General features: G+C 53.1%; 1 protein-coding gene across 1 annotated transcript; it reads left to right on the top strand.

The window, feature by feature from the left end:
• Positions 1-6,868: 6,868 nt before the first annotated feature.
• On the top strand, positions 6,869-14,963 carry Nacad (NAC alpha domain containing). The gene is given in 9 exon segments (XM_021178173.2): positions 6,869-6,901; positions 6,903-7,143; positions 9,712-13,242; positions 13,386-13,585; positions 13,671-13,742; positions 13,977-14,123; positions 14,214-14,357; positions 14,500-14,622; positions 14,714-14,963. Coding segments are annotated over 9 exon segments (4,506 nt in total). The 3' UTR covers positions 14,729-14,963.
• The last annotated feature ends 34 nt before the right edge of the window (positions 14,964-14,997 follow it).

Raw genomic sequence — 14,997 nt, 5'->3', positions numbered from 1 at the left:
CCCTGGCTGTCCTGGAACTCACTTTGTAGACCAGGCTGGCCTTGAACTCAGAAATCCGCCTGCCTCTGCCTCCCGAGTGCTGGGATTAAAGGCATGCACCACCACTCCTGGCTTATTATTTATTTTTATGTATGTGAGTACACTGTAGCTGTACAGATGGCTGTGAGCCTTCATGTGGTTGTTGGGAATTGAATTTTAGGACCTCTGCTCGTGCTGGTCAGCCCCATTCACTCCAGTTGTCCCCACTCAGTCCCTGCTTGCTCCAGCCCAAAAATTTATTTATTATTATACATAAGCACACTGTAGCTGACTTCAGACGCACTGGAAGAGGGCATCAGATCTCATTACAGGTGGTTGTGAGCTACCATGTGGTTGCTGGGATTTGAACTCAATACCTTTGGAAGAGCAGTCAGTGCTCTTACCTGCTGAGCCATCTCTCCAGCCCAGGTACTTACAGGCAAGCACTTTACAGGTTTTGTGAGACTTAGAATGAGTTGAGGGGTGTGGCCTCTGGGTGTCCGGGTGTTCCAGATCCTGTGTTGAAAAGCCCTCCTCCCCTGTTGATTTTTGTATTTGTACTTCCACAAAAAGTTTGCATATTTTTCTGTCCATTTCTGAGTTTTGGGAGCTGTTGATATGCTTGTTGTCCATGTGGCAGTGCTAAATATTCTTAACTTTAAAGTCACCTTAGGCCAGGCATGGTGGTATACACTTGTAACCCAGTACTTGGACTGAAACAGGAAGATTGCAAGTTTAAGCTAACATGAGCTATCTCTTTGTGTTAAATAGGCAGGTATAGGGGCTCCAGCTGTAATCCCAGCACTTGGGTTACAGAAGGAGGCAGATCTCTGAATTCAAGGCCAGCCTGATGTACAGAGTGAGTTCTAGGATAGCCAGGACTACATACATATTAAGACTCTGTCTCAAAAACAAACAAAAAATAGCTTACTGAGTCCTTGTTTAAGGTGGTTTCAGTTGTTGTAGCTCCTTTGTCTTTCCACTGAGATTTTAGTAAGTGTGAGAGTTTAGTAGAAATTGCACTGAGTCTGTTGAACAGTTTGAGGAGGTATGTCACTTGTGTCCTGGATTGTTCCATAAACAAACGCCACATTTCTTTGTAGGTCTTTGATAGATTTCACCACTCTTGTGGTTCTTGTTTCTTCAGTGTATGGCCAAGGGCTTAGAATGATTGATTGTAAGTGGCACCGTGATACTTGTTCAACTTTGGGGGGTTGGGGAGAGGAAATTGAGCCGGCCTCACTATGTAGCTCTAACTGTCTTGGAACTTGTTACATAGACTGGGCTAGCCTTGAACTCGAGAGTCCCACCTGTCTCTGCCTCCCTAGTGCTGGATTTAAAGGCGTTCACCACCACGGCCAGCTGGCCTACTTTGTTTTTAGAGATTTAGTTATGTATACACATGTGTGTCTCTGACTTTGTACAGGTACCTGATCTCCTAGAACTGCGCTGCCTGGGAACCAAACAGGTGCTGCATTTGTTTGTTGGTTTGTTTATACTGTCTGATTTCTGGGCTCTCTTTTTTATTTTTCCTTTCTATTTATTTGTTTGGCTTTTGGGGACAGGGTTTCTCTATATAACCCTAGCTGTCCTGGAACTCAACTCTAGACCAGGCTGGCCTCGAACTCACAGATCCACCTGTCTCTGCCTCCCTGGTGCTGTGATGAAACGAGTGTGGCACCACCACCTGCCTGAGCTCTCCATTAGTCTCATGCACTTGTTTTTATTTAGTGGAGGCTGACCTTGAACTTCGATCCTGATCTTCTTGCTACGTCCTCCCAAGTTCTGGAATTACAGGAGTGTGCCAATATTTTCTGTGTTAGGGTTCTCTTAAAGGAACAGAACCAGCCTTACTCTCTGCATTGGAGAACTGAGAACGTGGTAGCTGCTTAGCCCTCAAGGCCCGCTACTGAGTTATATCAATCTTGTGCTCAAGATCTGGAGCATTCCTAGAGAGTCACTTGTCTTCAGTCCAGTTTGGAAGGCTGGAGATGCAGAGTTCCAGTGTTTAGTGAGAGGTGGCATGGCAGCAATGCCAGCAAGGAGCAGTGTGGACCAACAAGCTGTGCTGCACTCCCTCCGACTAGTGGGGTACATCTGCCACACGCTCGGCACAGATATGATGAGGGCACAGGTGACTGATTTGTGAACCACTCAGATCTCGGATGCCAAGCCACCTGTCACTTTAGTGTGCCCAGCTGGGGTAGTCGGTCTTTAGTTTTGCTGTTTCAACAGTTCTTAGTCACAGCTGCCTAACTTTTTACTTTATTATGGTAGCTGGGCTTGAAAGCTATTGCATGTGCATGTAAGTAAGCTAGAGGGTAGTTTGTCCAAATTTATTTTCTATGTCTAGGTCCCTGGGTTTATACAGCAAGCACACTAGTCCACTGAGCCATCCTGCCAGCCCACCTCCAACTCCTATACATCCGGACAGGCCAAAGGTGCTGCCCATTCTGGAGGATGGTGTGCCCCATCTGCAGACACTGCGTCACAACTTCTCCAGTGTCTGTCAGCTGGTCCCAGATGCAATCAAGTTGACAACCACGATTAACCATTAAAAGTAAACACGAGTGTGTGTGTGGTGTGTACACTAGACAACATTATTCACAATCCTTTTTTCTTTGACTTATCAAGTGGCCTTAGCTGGTATCTGTACCTGCCTTCCTCTACTACCCATCCACCCTCAGCAAGCACCTCAATAGGTCTTGTTCCTCCCTTTATCCCTGAAGGGTCTAGCTCTTGTCACTCCTACTTGGACTGGGTTGAAACTTCCCATTGGCCTTAATCACGCAACATGGCCACACCCTGAAAGGATCTCCTGCACTGACAGCCTGACTTCTGTTTTGGAGAAGCAGTCCAGCTCCCCATTGGTGATGATAGAAATCACATCTTGAACACAAGAACTGCTTGCTTGAACTTGATTAAGGCTCTTCTATGGGGGAGGTGGTTGGTTGCTTTTTTTGTTTTGTTTTTTTTTTTTGAGACAGGGTCTCTCAAAGCCCTGGCTGTCCTGGAGCTCACAATAGTACGCTGGCCTCAAACTCAACAGAGATCTACTTGCCTTTACCTCAAGTGCTGGGATTAAAGGTGTGTGCCACCGCGCCTAGCTGTAACTACTTTCTTAACCTGTTGACTCAAAAATATCAGGAGCCCAAACCATCATAGCTTACAGCTCAGTGGGGTGTTTGTTGTGCCTCTGGGCAGAAGCATTCCCTGTTCTGGCACCAAAGTTTCTTGGCCAGCAGAGAACCACGTTGTGGGGTTAGAAAGCAAAAGGTTTTTGTGTCACTGGGAGTGGTAAGGAGTGGTACCATTTCCACCCCTTGGTTGCTGGACCCATGAATCCCTGTAATAGAAACAGTGCCGGAGCCGGGCGTGGTGGCGCACGCCTTTAATCCCAGCACTCGGGAGGCAGAGGCAGGCGGATTTCTGAGTTCGAGGCCAGCCTGGTCTACAAAGTGAGTGCCAGGACAGCCAGGGCTACACAGAGAAACCCTGTCTCGAAAAACCAAATAAAAAAAAAAAAAAAGAAACAGTGCCATATCTTGGATGATGATTCAAAGCACAGGCTTCTGGGGGTCCTGTCTCCACCCTTGAATTTTGGTTGAATGTACTTCCTCTTCTTTGATGCATGTAAGCTTTATAACAAGCCCAGTGCAGCTACTACCTTGAGTTTACTTGGTCTGGTCGGTGTGATGTCATTGATAGAATGGACCAAAGGCAGCTAAAAGCTCATGCCAAGCAGGGCACAGGAAACACACTGGGGATGGCAGGAGACTTTTGAAGTCTCCAAGCCTGCTCCAGTGACATACTTCCTAACCCTTTCTTTTTCTTTCTTTTTTTTTTTTTTAGTTTTCTGAAACAGGGTTTCTCTTTGTAGCCCTGGAACTTGCTCTGTAGACCAGGCTGGACTCAGAGATCTAACTGCCTCTGCCTCCCAAGTGTTGGAATTAAAGATGTGTGCCACCAATGCCTGGATTGTTTTGATTTTTTTAGACAGGGTCTTAGTGGTTAACCCTGGCTGTCCTGGAACTTACTACCAAGCCCTGTTATTAAATATGTTGGTACTGTTTTATAGACTAGAAAAAATGTTTTGAGGGATGATCTAAGGACTTTTTTGTTTGTTTTTGTTTTTTCAAGACAGGGTTTCTCTGTGTAGCCCTGGCTGTCCTGGAACTCACTCTGTAGACCAGGCTGGTCTCGAACTCAGAAATCCACCTGCCTCTGCCTCCCAAGTGCTGGGATTAAAGGTGTGTGCCACCACCGCCCAGCGACATTTTTAAAATATATGGTTTTATGGGACCATCAAGACCACTCAGCTGGTAAAGTCATTTTCTGCCAAGCCTAACCACCTGAGTTCAATCTCTCGGACAAGCGTGGTGGAAGGAGGCAGCTGTTCTCTGACTTCCGTGCATGCAGTGATGCGCACTCACCACACACATTGGGCTTGGCATGGTGGCACACACCTTTAATCCCAGCACTCAGAGGTGGACAAATCTCTAAGTTTGAGGCCAGCCTAGTCTACATAGCGAGTTCCAGGACAGGCAGGTATATACAGGGAAACCCTGTCTCGAAAAAACAAAAGCATAATTTACCAAAAGAAAAAAAAATCAAAACACTTGAAAAGTTAAGTCTTAAAAGCCCAGTCTCTCAACTATGGACTTCTTTAAAATCCAAAATAAAAGTAATGCACTTGTATTCCAGCAGGGAAGAACCAGGGCACAGTTACAAAGTAAACCTCTAGCAGTGTAGTTTAATGCCTAGAAGCTACTGCAATCTGGGCTCCAAACAGGCCTGAGCTCTTCCTACATGAAGGCCGTCTCCCAGACTCCACCCACTGCTGGTACTAGTGGTCCCACAGACCACTATCTATCTCCAGTGCACTGCGTTCTCAGCTGCTCGCTATAGCCCTTCATGTCTTCAGTACTAGTACAGTAATTTCAAAACTATCTGGGATACTTTTACCCAATACTGAGCTCGGCTGCCAGCTTGAAAGTAAGCTTTGGTCCTACTGGGTCTCCAGTGCTGTGTGCTGACGTAAGCAAATACTTCTTGGATTTGCCTCAGTGATGCTGGTCTCTAGTAATCACAGCTTGCCTTTTCTTTCTAGCCCTAGCTAACCATTGTCAAGTCTCTGAGTAAAGCAAAGGTTTCACTTCAGTGGTGCTGGTCTCTTGTTAAAACCACAGCTGAAGCCAGGCGTGGTGGCGCACGCCTTTAATCCCAGCACTTGGGAGGCAGAGACAGGCGAATTTCTGAGTTCGAGGCCAGCCTGGTCTGGTCTACAAAGTGAGTTCCAGGACAGCCAGGGCTACACAGAGAAACCCTGTCTCGAAAAACAAACAAACAAACAAACAAAAACACAGCTGACCCTTCAGCTCCAGCTAACCAGAAACCACAGATTCAAAAAAATTATACAAATGCCCCCGTAGAGTTGCTGCTTTAACAAACCTGGTCTCCATCATCTGTATCTCTCTCAACTTTCCTGTCTTCAAACCCCTACAACAGCTCATTAAGCTCTCAGCAGCCAATGGTCTTTTCTAGCCCAAAGCTCCAGATACTTCTACAATCTTCCCACAAAACATATCAGATCACCACAGCCACAAACTCATTTTCTTGTACCAGTTGCTGGATTGATTAATTTGCTTCCTGTTGCTGTGATAAACACCAAGAACAAAAAAGGCAACTAGGGCTGGGTGGTGGCACACACTTTTCTTTGGTCCCAGCACTCCAGAGGCACAGACAGATGATCTCTGGGAATTCCAGGCCAGCCTGTCTACAGCGTGAGTTCCAGGACAGCCAGGACTACACAGAAAACAAACAAACAAACAAACAAACACCTGTCTCCAAAGAAAGAGGAGGGGTTTCACAGGAGGAATCAACTTAGATCCTTGGAGGTGAAGTAAGGAGTCCTTAAGTGGACTATAAAGTCAAATATCAGGAGGACGGGGTGGGTTGTCAGCAACAGAGAGGGTGGGGCAGTTTTGCAGGAGATGCTGGTCTTATGTTTGGATGTGGTAAGGGTGCCAGGGGTACCTTGGTGTGCACCTCAAGTCAGGTATAGGGAAGTAGGGAACAGCACCTGGCTTCCTGTAGACCCAGAAGATCCTATACATTGGACACTCCCTCCTTGTTTGCCTCAATAGCCACTAATTTCCCCGACTTCAGCTCACAGATGACAATGTGTCATTCATTCATCTGGTGCCTGGCACTGGGAAGGGGGGACGTGCTGAGCTCTGCAAAAGCTGGGATGGAAGCATAGTACATTTCAGGAAGGGAAATAGTAAGCATCATCTCTGGGGGTGTGGCCCAGGGCTGGCGGGAATAGTGAGTGAGGTACATTTCTAAAGAACTGAACGGTGAAGGAAACAAAGTAGACCGCCAAGCTAGAAGTCAAAGATCCAGCTCAGCCCAAGAGATTGTCTGGAACCACTTTCTCTGGCGCACTCGGTTCCATCTCCCGTTGCCACAGAGACAGGAGGTAGTTGCTATGGAGACTGTCTGCCCAGGACCAGCCAATCCTGAGCTGCTGTTTTCGCTCATCTTGGGGTTTAGGAGCTTAGTCTCCTTCACTGGGCTCCCTGTGTCCTCTGTCCAGTCATTGAGCGATAGGTTGGGCCATCACTTATTAAAGTGGCCCTGCCCCCTTTGCAGAATATATATCTCCCCATATTAACCCGCACCCCTGGAGACATCTTTTGTCTCTTTCCAGTTAAGAGGCGATGTCACCTTGGGAGGAGTCTGGCCTCCAAGCGGCCCCCCTTGATTGCTGCGGGAAAGGCGGGGCAGGGCGCAGCCTTCTGGCCTTAGACTCAGCAGTGGGAGAGAGGCGATGGGGTGAACGAAGGGAATGAGCGCCCTCCCTCTGGCGCTCCGCAGTGCTCAGTGCTCGGCGCGCTGGCGCACGCTCACTCGGCTTGATAGGCGGGCGGGGCAGCGCTGACGTCATTTACGCCCCCCCCCCCAGCAGAGGGGCGGTGGCCGTGCAGGCTACTCCGAGCGCATTGACGGACAGAGGGACAGAGAGACAGGGGTATCGGCAGGCACACGTCCAGGCCATGCCAGGGGAGGCTGCGGGCGCTGAGCTGCCGCTGCCTGAGGCAGGAGGGCCTGAATCCCGCACAGGTGAGACCGCGCCGGCTCCCTTTTCTGGCTCAATACCTTTTCTGGCTTTCTCTCTCCTCCATCCCTCTGCCTCCTCACAGTCCCCTCCTCTGTCTTTCCAGACCGGTTCTTCCCTCCACCTGCATCTTACCCCCACCCCCAAGCCCCAGGATTTCATGAAGGCCTGGGGGCCCGCAGACAGCATCCTCCTAGCCTTGAAGCTATGAAGGGCAGCGTCTTGGCCTTTCACTCTGGGCTGTGGGGACTGTACTCTTTGGACCAAGTCCCATTTAGTTGTGTCTCTGTGCCACATTGCATTCCATTGTCCACAGAGAACTGGGCCCCAGAACCGATGGTGGGGTGGCAGGTTTGGAAGCGGGGAGGCCCAAAGGGTCCTTGCAGGCTCATCCTGTGACCACCAGAGAGTCCTTAGAGGTACGTTGGGTGCCTAGGGCAGCAAGAGGCTAGACTTATAAGGGAGTTGTAGGACCGATGGAACCTGGGAGGCTAGCCAGAGGACACCGGCAGAACCAAGTCTGAGAGGTGGGGCTCTGAACAGCTCTCCTGGCCAGCAGTGGTCTTCCTATGCAGACCTTGGATAAGAGGGGGCATTAAATGTTGGTAGAGGTCAGTCCACTTGCAGGCTGGAGGATACTCTTAAGTTTAAATGGTCCCTGCTGGAGATGGGTTGTGTGTAACTTGGGCAAAGCCAAGGGCACCTTGCTGGGTGCAAGAAGTTATCTAGGGACAGGATGGGCAAGAATGGGGATGGTGCCAGTGCTGTGCCAGGGTCCTGGGTGGAAGCTAACATTTCCCATCTTACTCTTGCTGGGGAACAGGCAATCCAGGCTGGGACTCCCCAGGCCCAGTCATAAGCTAGTTTGCTTGGTGACCTTGAATGACACACACACACACACACACACACACACACACCTTGGCTTCTTATTTCCCTTCCATTTTAACCTTGGCCTAATTCTGACCTACTGCCCTAGGGCCACACTAGGAAGTGGAGATGGTAAGAGCCTGATTTGGGAACACCCAGTGATGGCTACTAGCCACACCCACGTCAGTACCATCTCCCTCAAAGAACCTGAAAGAACCCCTCTCCCTTTCTGTCAGGACCTGATTCCTCTAATAGCTCAGCTTCTGGTCAGGGAGTCCAGCTGATGTCAAAGAGCCCAGCGTTCAGACATTCCTGAGATCAGATATCAAGGAGGTGGCTGTCTCCCCTCCAGCTTCCCTCTCATCCCGGCTGAGAATTGCTCAGTAGCTGAGAAAGACAAAGCCGCCACGGTGCAGGCGATGTTGCCCTGTCACCAGTGAGCATGGTAAAGCCAGCGAGCGGTGTTGGCTGTGTGCCTGCTGGAGCCGCAGGCCCCTAGGCACTGCTCCTCCCCCTCTTACGCAGGACGTGAACTGAGCTCTGGGGACAGACACTAGGAAGGCTTTAAGTGGATACTTCAGAGAGATGTGTTTTTGGCCATGGTCCAGGTGAGGGAGGGGCTGTTACAGAGTCTTTAAAAAGGAGCACTCAGAGAAACACTTAACACGGTTGAACTAAAAGCCATGAGACTCAAATGAATGTGCAAAGTGACCTGAGTAGGGACATGCAGCTCGCCATGAGGCAAGACAGCATTAGCCAGGAAGATAGGAGGGGGTATGGGGTGCTGCCATCTGGAGAGGTTTCTTTGGTACCTTCCTAAGTCCCTAAGTACTTTCTGACCCATAGTGCTCCACGGCCTGAGCATGTGTGTTCGGTGCAGCATGTCGGCAGAAGGCATGTCAGCCCATGAGCTTTTGTGAGCACCTGTACCTGACCCAGATGGTGCCTGAGACCTAGAGAAGGACCCCAGGGCAGACCAGGAGCTCCCAGCGTGCTGGAGGATCTGTTACTCTGAGTGGCTGTCTCCATGGAGAGGACATAGCCAGCCTTCCCTCGGCTGTCCTGTTCCCGTGGCCATCATTTCCCACCATGGCCCTTTTGACAGACCGTGGTACCTGTCTGTCTCCATTCTCCATTCTCAGCTCTGTGCAGGGCCACGCTGAGCTCTGAGGAACCCGAGGTTGGTCTTGAGTAGAGACAGCAAGGATAGGAGAGAGATGGGCTAAGAAGCTCCTGCTTACAGCAGACTTGGGCTGTCCCAGAGCTGTAGTGTGCAGGACCCCTGCCCTTGTCACAGGAAGGAGCTGGCACTGCCCAGCGGGTGCTCGTGGCCCTCTGTTCCAGCCAAGCCCAGCTGAACTGAGCTGAACTGGCAAGCTGAGTTCTGAGCAGAGACAATTGCTAGTTGTGTGTTTGCTGAAGTGCGCCCTCCAAAACGTCTTGGTTTCTAATACACAACAGCACTCCCCATGGCTACCTTTCTTATAAAGCCTCTGTCAGCAGCTGCCGAATCTGCTGAACACCTGCAAAGTCTTCCTCAAATACACTTTGCTTACCAGCCATTGTCTTCTCCACTAACTTCCCTGACCAGCCCTCCTCTGGAATTGTATCCATGGAAACCCGCTCATCCGCGTGCTCAGCTCTTCACCTGGCCTGGCCCTGAGATGTGTCCAGAGGGCATCTCATGTCCTTTTCTATCTCCACAGGTCACTCATGTGATGCAGCTATTGCAACCATCCTGAAAGGGGACCAACTGGAGCCCCATGGCCTGACCCCGGGGCCTAGTCCTCTGGCCCTCACGCTCCTGTCCAGCAAGCCAGGTGCCCGGCCCCAGCCTGAGGGGGCCAGCTGGGATGCAGGGCCCAGTGGAGCTGCCTCAGCCTGGGTGGACCCGGCAGAGGGCAGCTCAAGCCTAGTGGTCCTCCCCGAGGGCCTGCCTCTCCGGCCTGTGCCTGCCGAAGGCCCTCTCCCCACCACCCTGGAGCCCCGCATCGTGATGGGTGAGGAGACATGCCAGGTCATCGCTTCACCTAGGGCAGCCTGGCCAGTGCTCAGGGACCGGGAGGGTGGGCACCCTGCCCTGCACCCACCTCCAGAGCTGTGTTCTCAGGGCGATCCTCCTGTGCCTTCCCCTCCCCCCGATCTCGAGTCTTACTTCACACCCCCCTCTACTCCCACCAAGAGCACCCATGCCCTGCTTCCTGACCATGGGCCCCACAGGGATGCCTGGGACCTGGAGGCCGAGCTGCTGGATGAGTTATTGGACTCCACGCCAGCCTCACCCTCCGGCTCCTACATTACAGCAGACGGGGACAGCTGGGCTTCATCCCCTTCCTGTTCCCTCAGCCTGTTGGACCCAGCTGAAGGGCTGGACTTTCCCTCCGACTGGGGCCTCTCCCCATCAGGGTCAGTGGCAGATGACCTAGAGCCACACCCCGCAGCACCTCCAGAGCCCCCATCCTCTGAGTCTAGCCTCTCAGCAGACAGCAGCTCTTCCTGGAGCCAAGAGGGCCATTTCTTTGACCCGAACTTCCTGGCCAACGACCCGATGATCCCTGCTGCCCTACTACCCTTCCGGGGTAGCCTCATCTTCCAGGTAGAGGCTGTGGAGGTGACACCATTGCCCCAAGAGGAGGAGGAAGACGAAGAGGAGGTAGCTGCTCCTGCTGCTGCTGCTGCTCCTGCTGCTGCAACCCCAGATGGAGACCTGGCTGGGGAGGGTGAGGATGACAGCACATCTGCCTCCTTCCTGCAGTCGCTATCTGACCTGTCCATCATCGAGGGCATGGATGAGGCCTTCGCCTTCCGGGATGATACCTCCGCAGCCTCCTCTGACTCAGACTCGGCTTCCTATGCTGGGGCAGACGATGACAGGCTGTACAGTGGGGAGCCCCATGCCCAGCCCAGTGCTCAGAATACAGAGCAGGCCTACAGAAGCAGGGCCACATTCCCAGGGATAGAGTCCACACCTCAGACATCAGAGCAAGAGATCCATCTTATCAATAGCCAGGAATCAGTTGCAGAAATAGCAGAAGAGATCCTAACTCTAGGCCTAGAGTCTGAAGCTATGAGGACACCTCCTGATCAGCAAGCAGCTCCAGGCCCCCAGGTGGAGGAAGCTCCTACAGTGACCCCTTGGGTGGGGAACAAAGTTGACTCGGTTGCAGAACAAGCATCCAAGGCTCTTCCGGAGCCCTGCCAGGAGGGGAGAAGCACCATCCTAGGCTGTAAGCCCCTCTCTGCAGAGGCAATTCCAGCTCTGCAGGAAGGAGCAAGCCCCAGCTTGTGTCCAGTCCTTCCTGAGAAGAAGGAAGAAGGCCAGGGCCTTCCCTCGACACTGGAGTATGTGGCTGTGGCTTTAGAGGGGCCCTGGAAGGCTGAGGGAGGTGTCACAATACCGCAGGACCCCCTTATGACATTGCCCCCACTCTTGCAAAGTACAGTTCCCACCTCAGGCCCAGAGTCTGTGGTGGTAGTCGTAGAGCCCCAGCAGAACGAAGGGTGTGTCACAGTACTCCCTGATGTATTACCTCCACCCCGACAAAGTGCAGATCCAACCTCAGGTCCAGAGGCTATGGCCGTGGCTACATATGAGTTCCAGCAGGCTAAGGAAGGTATCCCAGAACTCCAGGATTCCCCTGTGGCATCACCCCCAGCACTGCAAGGCTCAGATCCCACCTCAGAGCCAGAACCTGAAGTTGTGGTCACATCGAGGTCCCAGCAGGATGAAGGGATTGTCATAGTACCCCAGGAGTCTCCTACAGCATCATCTCTAACCCTACAAAGCTCACATCCCACTTCGGACCAAGAATGTGAGGTTGCTGCCACACTGGGACCACAGCAGGCTGAGGAGGGCGTCACCATACCCCAGGTTGCCCCAGTAGCATCACCTTCACTGCTGCAAGGCTTAGAGTCAACCTCAGACCTAGAATCTGTGGTTGTAGGCACACTGGAGTCCCAGCAGGATGAAGGGACTGCCACAGCAACCCAGGACACCCCTGTGATGGCACCTCCACCCCTTCGAGGTACAGATTCCACCTCGGACCCAGAGCTGATAGCTCCAGACACCTCTCAGGCCCTGCAGAGAGAAGCAGGCTATACCCCAGGGACCAAGCCTTCTGTCTCTGAGGCCCATCAGGAATTGGGTGTGGCCTCAGGACCAAGGCCAGTGCCTAAGGAGGGGGATGCAGAGCCTCCTCCACACTCAGCACCCCCAGCTTCAAACCAAGCCCAACAGAATGGCTCAGAGCCAGGTGACAAGAGTGACAGCTTTGGGGCTCCAGAAGAAGAGTCAGGTCCCACTTTGAGCACAAAGACCTCTGAGCCCACATCTTGCCTGGGGGAGAAAGTAGCTGCCAACATGTCTGCACCCAAGCGAGGAGCATGTCTTGAAGCCCATGATGGGGTCAAGACCCACTCACCTCAAAGAGAGGCCTTGAGGTCCAAGAACAAGCGTGGAAGAGGCACCAAATCACCAGGGCAGGGAAATGGGCCCAAGTCAGCAACATCCCAAGGTGCCATGGAGACTTTCAGGGCACATTCTGCTGCTCACTCCGAGGTCAGCCAGCCACAGCTGATAAGCAACAAGGACACCTCAGGTCCCAGGCTGCCTGTGGCTGTATCTGTACAAGCCAGGCTAGGTTCCTGCCCAGGGTCCCCATCGAGAGCCACATGCACACTGAGCAGGGTCTACGCTGAAGAGACTGCCAGGTGTGCACCACCCTTCCAGCACTCAGAGCCTATGCTGGGCCTGGGCAGTGCTGAACAGCCCAAGGTGACCGCTGGTATCCCTAATCTTTCCCCAGACAACTCTGCTGAGCAGGTCACCACACCTCAGAATAGGTTTCTGGACCCTGACCCTGCTCCCAGTACCCTCGACAGGGCATCCCAATCATCCCCGGGGCCTCCAGACCCCTGCCTGTGCCCCCCTCCCCAGAAAGCCTCTGTGGAAGAAGAGAAGCCCCCGGCCTCGTGTAACCCGATGCCTCGGGCAGGAGCCCAGGGAGCTGCCGCCATCACCACCTCAGGATCCACAAAGCCTCCAGGAGCCCGGCAGCGTGTCAGCCTCTCACCTCACTCCACCCTCAACCCCAAGGTGACCCCCACAGATACCAAAGACCTGGCTTGCATCATCTCAAGCCCCTGCCAAGTGCCTCCTCCCTCTGGGACCCAGAACCCATCAGGGCCTCGAGGGTTCCCAGCTCTTGAACAAAAGGATGAGGATAGCCTGGAGGAAGGTAAGGGGATGTGTGTGTGTGTGTGTGTGTGTGTGTGTGTGTGAGTGCCTGGGCCAGCTGGACTCTTCCCAGGGGGCACTAGAGGATGGGACTGGTGGACCCTCTGCATAGTAAGAGGCCCTCATACCTCGCCCCTCCCCCAGACGTGCAGAGGGCTCCAGGCTCCGGCCAGCGTTGGGAGAGCCACGGGGAGTCGTCCAGTGAGCTGGATGAGTACCTCGCCCCTCCCCAAGACGCGCAGAGGGCCCCAGGCTCCGGCCAGCGTTCAGAGAGCCACGGGGAGTCGTCCAGTGAGCTGGGTGAGCAGGATCTCTCACCTCAGAAATCGCAGTGCCCGGCACAGGTGCTGGCCCCAGAACGGGGTGGGTCTCTCTCTGGGTGAGCATCGGCCCAGCTCCTACTGATGCTTAGCCTCCACCTTCCTATAGGGCCCAGCAGGCAGCAACGAGGAGACCATTGCCAAAGCCAAGCAAAGCCGCAGTGAGAAGAAGGCTCGAAAGGTCAGCTGAGAGCTCCCCGAGAGGACTCTGGGAGAGGACATATATAAAGGGAGGCCTCCTCACTAATGCCCCTCAAACCCGGTAGCCAGTGAAATACCTATCCCTGCAGAGGGTAGACATCTAGTAACCCTCCCCTCCCCTAGACCCTGGAATGTTCTGAGGAGACCCTCATAGAGGGGAAGGGCAGCCATCCAGTCCCCGGAAAGGGACTGAGTCTCCTGCTCTCTGCCTCAGGCAATGTCAAAACTAGGCTTGCGGCAGATTCAGGGAGTCACCAGGATCACCATCCAGAAGTCCAAGAATATCTTGTTTGTCATTGCCAAGCCGGATGTCTTCAAGAGCCCCGCCTCAGATACCTATGTGGTCTTTGGCGAGGCCAAGGTCTGTCATGGCTGTGAGCGCAGTGTGGCTTGGGGGAAGGGCCCCGGGGTCAGTGAGCTCTCCTGAGTCACACAGCTGTCTGTACTGCAGATCGAGGACCTGTCCCAGCAAGTACACAAAGCTGCAGCAGAGAAGTTCAAGGTGCCCTCAGAGCCCTCAGCCCTGGTCCCTGAGCTGTCACCTGGGCCCCGTGTGAGGGCTGAGTGTGAGGAGCAAGAGGAGGAAGATGAGGAGGTGAGACCTCAAGGCTCCGGACACTTGGACGGGTGCCTGGGGGCGGGGTGAAGGTTAGGGTGGGATTTTACCCTGCCTGGGCAGCACCCTGCTTCAAAGGGTCTCAGGCAGCTTAAGCCACCTCCTTATTCCCTTCCACTAGGTAGAGGAGGCTGGACTAGAACCTCGTGACATTGAACTGGTGATGGCCCAGGCCAATGTGACCCGGGCAAAGGCTGTGCGGGCCCTGAAGGACAACCACAGTGATATTGTCAATGCTATCATGGTGAGCACATATTGACTCCTTTTTCAGCCCAGATGTCCCTAGTGAGGTCCTTTGCAAAAGACCCTCTGCTAACGTGCCGCTTCTTCTGCAGGAGCTGACAATGTAGCTGCTGACTGGAAGCAGGGCCGTCCTGCCTCTCCTCAGCTCTGCAGCCCAATAAAGCCGTGTCACATGATCACCCTCTGGAGTCCCCTCAGTTTTGTGGTATCATCTCATCACCCCTAGGTGTCTCATCAGAGCCTTTGATGTCTGGTCACTGCCCTCTAGTGTCCCCTGGTGTCTCCTCATCCTCACCCTGTGGCCCTGTCATTCCCCGGAGTCCCTTCACCTCTCTCTGGCAGCATGCCCATGTAAGTCCTGTCCTTTCCTCCTGGC

This window comes from Mus caroli, chromosome 11 (genome assembly GCF_900094665.2).
Source record: "Mus caroli chromosome 11, CAROLI_EIJ_v1.1, whole genome shotgun sequence".
Taxonomy (NCBI): domain Eukaryota; kingdom Metazoa; phylum Chordata; class Mammalia; order Rodentia; family Muridae; genus Mus; species Mus caroli.
The sequence above is the reverse complement of the archived record's forward strand: the minus strand, read 5'-3'. Positions and strand labels throughout refer to the sequence as shown.